General features: G+C 43.5%; 1 protein-coding gene across 1 annotated transcript; it reads left to right on the top strand.

Moving 5' to 3' along the window:
* The first annotated feature begins 2,680 nt into the window (after positions 1-2,680).
* LOC103546844 (major allergen Equ c 1-like) lies at positions 2,681-7,156 on the top strand. The gene is made up of 7 exons (XM_008513730.2): positions 2,681-2,945; positions 3,307-3,443; positions 4,185-4,258; positions 4,931-5,041; positions 5,392-5,493; positions 5,671-5,716; positions 6,881-7,156. The coding sequence occupies exons 1-6, from the start codon at positions 2,724-2,726 to the stop codon at positions 5,712-5,714; spliced, it is 690 nt and encodes a 229-aa protein (XP_008511952.2). The 5' UTR covers positions 2,681-2,723; the 3' UTR covers positions 5,715-5,716; positions 6,881-7,156.
* Positions 7,157-7,406: the final 250 nt, after the last annotated feature.

Raw genomic sequence — 7,406 nt, 5'->3', positions numbered from 1 at the left:
TTAGATTGTTTTCAAGTCATCCTGACAGTAGGCAGTAGTTTCTTGAGGGCACAGCCCTATCTTTCTTATTTCTTTAGCCCTAAAATTGCATGGTACAGGCCACGTGTGGAGTCGGCATTTAATTATGGTAGCTGAATCAGGTTGAATCATTATTTTTCAAAAATCCCTCAGTGGCATCATCTCCTAAAGCAACATACTACACCACAGGCAAAATTACTCTACAGTCAAACGCTGTACTTGGATATCTTGCATTACACAATAGACCTTTTCCCCATCGATGGGTGGCCAAGTGAACTTTCATACATTGAATCCTTTTTCCACGTACTTGCACCATCATCTGGGAGATGATAAGATCAGTGGTTACTTTTTGTTTTGTTTTGTTTTGTTTTTGTGTCATCTTTCCACATCTCTACCTCTTCCCATCCTCCCCAATATAAAAGTGGATAATTCATTCACCTATGGTATTTATCGATCGTCTACAAGTTGTGAGAGTGTTTTCAGATCATTAATCCACAGATTCTACCACAAATATTTACAGAGACTACAAGAGTATTATTTACAGGAATCCTATTGTAAAACTAAACGTCACTACTGATTGATTTAATACTCGTTCAGCTTTTATTTTTGCCTGGGTTTTCTTCCATCATGTCTCTCACTGGACCACCTCACACTTCTTGGGTACTTTTGCAGGCTTGACCTTACTGTCACAGTGCTTACAGGCTGTCCTGGCAACGTTCACAGTGACCATCGAAAATGTGGTAGATTTGAAATGGAAGTGAATAATCAGAGTGAGGAATGGTCAACTCAGATCTTACTAGATAAGATCATTCATAACATAGGATTCTGACCATAGCCTTCAGTTCTATGCTCTCTTTCTACTCCTGTGACCCAGTAATATATGTTAGGAGGTCACTAGCCAAGAGTAACATTTCTATTTACAACAGGATTTTCTATAAGGTTCCTTCTACTAACAAGAATCCCTAGTGCTTTCAAGAGAGGATTTAGTGTACGATCATTCCAAAGGTGATCCTACGTATCAAGTGCTGTGGTAGGTACAGGGGTGAACAAGGAAATATCTCCACTAGAAGCAGAGAGTTACAATATGGTGCTATGATCTAAGACTGCCCAGTTAGCCGTGGTGGTGGGATGGGTAGAGGTGATGTGTGCAGCATTGGTAGCTGACTTTCCCCTCAGCATCATAGCCCAGGGAGAGCAGCATTCATTTTGCAAGTCTAGTTGCCCATAGGCTGCCATCTATTCCCAGAGAGAATCAAATGGAGGGAATAAAGTACACAGTCTTTGCCACCATTTATCAAGCTCAGTTGCTCCATCTCAGGGGCAGGAAAACCTACAGCCAGCCCATGATGGCTAAAGATCTATAGGCCTCAAGATACCAGTGATTAGATACAGGTTGAGTATGAAGTAGGAATGAGCACCCAGGGCCTGGGATGACTTTTTAGAGCAGGCCACAGATAGAATGCCACAGCTCCTATGGTCACTGCCTTGTGCACAGCTCCTCCCCTGACACTAGCTACCTTCTGTTGTAGGGGGTGCAGGAGTGGGCCAGTAGCACAAGGCAGAAATAAGCCATAGCTTTTAATAAGCCTCAGCTGGGAGCATGGGAGCCTAACTCATAGGATTCCTCTCACCCGGAATCCTCTTCCCACACACTCTCCATATCTCGATACCCTCCAGAACTTTCAAGACCTTCCCCAACTCCCACCTTCTCCAGTAACAATTCTCTCATCCCACCAGCTCAGTGTGTGCCAGACACCATGCTGAGGGTTCTACGCACATCATCCCATTGAATCCCTACAGCAATCTATAGGCGGATCTTCCCCCATTAAGAGGAAGTGAAGACTCAGAGAGGCTAAATCGGTCCTCACGGCTTCAAAACGGCGGAGATAGGAATGAAGCCCAGGTCTACATGACTCCACAGCCTGTGTTCTTAAGCACTTTCTACATGACGCCACCTCCCTAGCATCACCCCCTTTCTGACCTACAGTGATCTGGTCTTGGTCCCACTCAGGTGGATTATTTCATATGCTTGTAGAATTAAGTTTTTATGGAGGATATGAAGCATTTCTCCACCTTCATTGAAAGTTGCTTGAAGGAAGGGATGACATCTTGTATTTAGCCGTTTCTCTTAGGGGCCTAGGGTATAGTGAGGTACACATAGTGATTAAACAGTTGTTCATTCATTGTGGGGAAAGGAAAGGCTGCAGGGGTTGAGTTCAGAGAATATGGAAAAGGAGTTAAAATGTACTGAATATCAGACACCATACTTTAAAGACATTAGTTTATTCAACGCTATTTTAATCAACACTGTTTTAACACTTTGTGATATCTACCAAAGATATCATCTTTGGTACAGACAGTTTCTTTGTTTCTGAGGCTAGTAAAAGTGGAGTAACTCACCTAATTCTGTACATGATGTGAGCGGTGGAACACAGATTCCCCACACATTCCGTTTCCCAGTTACACTCCATTCTTGCCACACATCATTGGCTTTCTGATTGCAAGCCAGATCCACGATTAAATCTGCTTCCAAAAGGCAGCCCTTTACTGCATCCAATATTTTTCTTGAGTATGTGTTGTGAGAAATTGAAAGTCACCAAGTAGATCTGAAAGATATGATACTGCCAGATTTCAAAAGGACAGGAACAATGTTTGGCCTCACATCAGCGAATGACAGAACACTTCACAGAGTGGGAGGAGGAAAGATGGTGCCCCAGGGACAAAAATCTGGACCCAGAATGGATATAGAGAGGAGCTGGGGAGTGGAGCCACGATCAGGGAAAGACTCACTCCCGGTGACTATAGAGGAGTCAGTGCTGTCCCCGGCCAGGATGAAGCTGCTGTTGCTGTGTCTGGGGCTGATTCTTGTCTGTGCCCAACAGGAAGAAAACAATGATGTTGCGATAAGAAACTTCGATATTTCAAAGGTAGAGTCGGTAGAGCAGAGTGACTTCTGACTGTGGGGGGCAGTTCGGAGGATTCTGAAGCAAGGTGGCCCTGCCAGAGGGCAGGAGTTGCTCGACATATTAGACAAAAGGAGTGGTTGTAGACCTTGAACTAAGAGTAATTGTACCATGTTAAAGAATGACAACACTTGGGGACCTCCATTCTCCCTGGAGGGGCAGTGGAAAGAGCCCTAGATGTGGTGTCAACTGACCTTAGTTCTAATTCCATCTTCACATCACCATTATGAGTCCTGGCCCACAGCACTGAATTCAAGAGGACCAGTGTTCATGTGGGATCCCCTCTCCTCTTTGCTTACCCAGTCATTTTATTTATTTATTGCAGATTTCAGGAGAGTGGTATTCCATTTTCGTGGCCTCAGACCTTGAGGAAAAGGTAGAAGAAAATGGCAGCATGAGAATTTTTGTAGAACTCATCTATGCCTTGGACAACTCTTCTCTGTACTTTAAATTTCAAACAAAGTAAGTGTGGCCTTTTTTACTTGGGAGAGGAAAAAGCAAAGCCTGACTATGGTTTTGGACCTCTATACACACACACACACACACACACACGTATGTACACCTACATTCTGGGTCCGTATCCAAAATCAGAGTCCTTCATCTGGCACTGATCTAGGGCTCGATGAACCTGGGGCTTTTCTAGATTCAGCAATAAGAATTGGTTACAAGAATAAATTTATATGAGATTAGAGGAGGTAAGGAGTAGGGGGGTATTAGAATCATCAATAGTGTGGCCCAATTGCATAGATTAAGAGCATAGGGTTTGTAATAAACAGCCTGTCTAGCTCTTGAATCTATCTCTTATTGGTTGTGTGACCCAGAAAACTCATCTCTTTCCACCCCAAATTTCCCTTGGATAAAAGAGGATGATAATGATTCTTTTTCTTGGTTTTCTGTGAGGACCAAGTGAGGTAATGTTTATTTATCTGAGAGGCTGGCACTTGGTGAGCACTCAGCCAGTTATCAAGACAAGTAGCTGTAATAACAGTAATAGTGGGACGTAATGGTAGGGTAACAGGGGTAGGAGTAGTTGAGTCATTCTCAAAATATCAAATAGAGTGAAATAATGAAAATAAAGTTCTTTGAAAACTGCACAAAAAAATGTTAAACAGTTAAGTGGAATAAGAAACTCAAGTTATGGGTAGAGTGTGAGGGACCTGCCACACCAGTGTCTCCTGGGCATCAGCTCATTGCATTTTACAGGGTAAATGGAGAGTGTACTGAATTTTCTGCGGTTGCTGACAAAACAGAAGAGGATGGTGTATATAGTGTTAACTGTAAGTATACAAAACATGTCTTCCTCTACTCTGCTTCCAACTGCAACTAAACTCCAATATCTTCAAGATCTTGCTTAATTACTGATCAGTGCCTATTTAGTCAATGTAATGGAGGCCACCTAATAGCTAGTATCCTGAATTTGGAGATCCTTGTGCATAAAAGCTGATACCTTGCACATAATACCATCAGATAAAGAAAGCAATCTGTTCATATGTACCTCCTGCAACAAAAGAAAATTGGCAACAAAAAAAATAAGTAAATTGGCAGGACAGCTGCTCATTCCCTGCCCACTTTCTGATGACATCTGGTGGCTCTTGCCATAGCACACTGCTCAGGAGATCACACTGGGTATATAATGCCAGAGGGGCTTATAGAGAGGACAGAGATGCACAGTTGGCAGAGATGGCCAAGAGAAGTAGGTGAGTCTCAGAGAGCATGACACAGGGTCAGTTACCACTGCAGCTGAAGTTTTCAACCATAGTAGTCAACCTGCCAGTATCCCTTAGAAGTCACCTCATGAAGCCCAGGGAGATGCAAATGGAAGGCATTAGCTATCACTGTCTATCTCTTCCAGGATATGCGCTTGAATTTGGTTAGTGGGAGAGAATAAGTGTTTTACTTGCTTCTCATGGACCAAAGAAGTTCTGAGCTGTGTTCTTTTTCCTCCACAGATGATGGATACAATGTATTTCGCATAAGTGAATTTGGTGATTCTACCTATATTATTGTTTATCTTGCGAATTTCAACAAGGACAGACCATACCAAGTGTTGGAGTTCTATGGTATTCACACTGGCACTCACCTTGGGGTGGGGAGAGAGGGGAAGGAAGGAAGCCTGGAGACACAGGGGTCCTCCCAATCTTATCCTGGGAGGCTCTCCTCCTCTGAAGACAGATGCTCAGCTTTCGTAACCCCTCAGGCTTGGTGTTGGGAAGATGATGAAATCTCTCATCATGCCAGAAGGAGATTCTAAAGATGTCAAATTCAAGACAGGTTATATCCCATCCCCAAGACTCTGCCCAAGCACTCAGTCAGTGTCATCCATCTTCCCATCCACCTGGAGCCCCACGCCCTTCATGAGCCTCAGTGACAAATATACAGGACACAGTAGTTACTGTCACTCTTCCTACAGCCCGAGAACCAGATGTGAGTCCAGAACTCAAGAACGAGTTTGTGGAAATTGCCCAAAAACGAGGAATTGTTAAGGAAAACATAATTGACCTGACCAAAATTGGTAAGTTCAGCTATCTCTGGTTTTCTCTTCCTAAATTCCCATGTTACTGAAAGGAGAAATCCAACAGAAGGTGATACCTCCAATCAGTCCCCTTTGTCCTAACCTGGAGAATCATTTGGTTTCTCTCTGGGAAATAAACTGCAGTTGGTTTGAATGTGCTCTGCTCTGCCTCTACAGATCGCTGTTTCCAGATCCGAGGGAGTGGAGTGAGCCAGGCTTAGAGGTGGGTAATCTCTGGTGGAAAGGGGGTGGCCCAGGGATCAGTGCCTTCCAAAAGCATTAGGGGTTTATGTCTAAAGATTACAACAAAAAAATTTGGAAAGGCAGCTTGTGGAGAGAGCTTGCAATTTGGATTTGGAGGACCCGGGTTCAGGACCCACTCCTACCATGAGCTTTTGAGCAAATGATCTAAGCAATTAAAAGGGAAACTATGATGTCTACTTACAGATTTACTGTGTGGATAATAATGCTGGTGAAAAGGGCTCAATGATTGATAACGTGCTAAAAATCATTAAGACTTAAAGTTTTGGGGCCTGCTTGGTGGCATAGTGGTTAAGTTCACACACTCTGTTTCAGTGGCTCAAGGTTGGTGGGTTCAGATCCCGGGCACAGACTTACACACTGCTCATCAAGCCATGCTGTGGTGGCATCCCACATACAACAAAATAGAGGAAGTTTGGTACATTCTTTAGCACAGGGCCAATCTTCCTCAACGCCCCCCCCCCCCCCAAAAAAAAGAGAGACAATGTTTTAAGTGGGAAAGGAGTAATAGCATGTGAGTATAACACTCAAATACATTCTGTATTTGTGGTCCGTCTTCCAAGTCCAGAAGGCCATCTCATCCTCAAATTTATGGCAAAAATGTCTTCCTTTGATCTCTGCACGGCCTTAACTTCTAATCTGGGAATAGAGTCGTCTAACCTTCCAGTTGTCTTCTGACTTGGAAAATAGACTCTGAGTTTCCTCATCTGTTTCCTGCCTCAGATTTATTGTGGGGCTTCATCCAAACAACTTATGTGAAATTCTTAGCCACTATAGCTTGCACAAAGTCAGCACATAATCAAAGGTAGCTATGGCTTTGGACATTATTTTGCAATTTACCAAAAATGACAGAAATGAGCCCTGGTTCCTTCATTGCTTCCATTCTTTGTTTCATAGACTCAGTCAAGGGAAGGGTAAGATGGGATCAGCAGTAGGAAAAAATGTCACTTATGCCATGTCCTCCCTCCCACTATTCTGTCAAATAGCAGAGATATCAATTTGGTAACGCAGGTTGATATCAATTTCTTCACCATCTTTCTCCGTAATATAAATTCTCTTTGTCTTCTATTCAATCCAAGATGTGCTTAACAGATTTCTGTGTTTTCTTTCTCATCGGCTTATGTAGCTGAGTGAGAGTGAACACTTCCTCACCTGGGCTCCAGAATCTTCCCTCCATGATCCCCATGACATCTTGTGACAAGTTCTGTGACCTGATTTCCATCACTATCGCATGTGAAGGCATTATCTCTGCATCTTCAGGATCTTCCCTAATTGTCTAGGAAGACTCCTCAACTCACCAAGAATCAAGGTTTTTCCCAAATTTCCCACTCTCTCTGCCATGCCCAGAACTCGACCATGCTGAGACCTTCCTCTACCTGATCAATAAATGATTAGCCTTGCAGTCATGTGACTTGTCTTTGTGTGTGTGAGAGATGTGGGGCAGACAGCAAGCGAATGAGGGGGCTTCCTTGGCCCTGTACCCATAACCCTCCTCTAGCTTCTCAGAATCTTCCCTGAGTTTCAGGATTCTCCCTCCTCCACAGTAATTCTCTGTCCCTGTGAGGGCTGCTTGCCCTTTGATTTGCCTATTTCTTAGTGAGCTGCTGAGACAAACTATAAGACTCGCCCTATAATTTGGCCCATCCTGCAAT

The sequence above is a fragment of the Equus przewalskii genome, chromosome 26 (assembly GCF_037783145.1).
Source record: "Equus przewalskii isolate Varuska chromosome 26, EquPr2, whole genome shotgun sequence".
Classification (NCBI taxonomy): domain Eukaryota; kingdom Metazoa; phylum Chordata; class Mammalia; order Perissodactyla; family Equidae; genus Equus; species Equus przewalskii.
The sequence above is the reverse complement of the archived record's forward strand: the minus strand, read 5'-3'. Positions and strand labels throughout refer to the sequence as shown.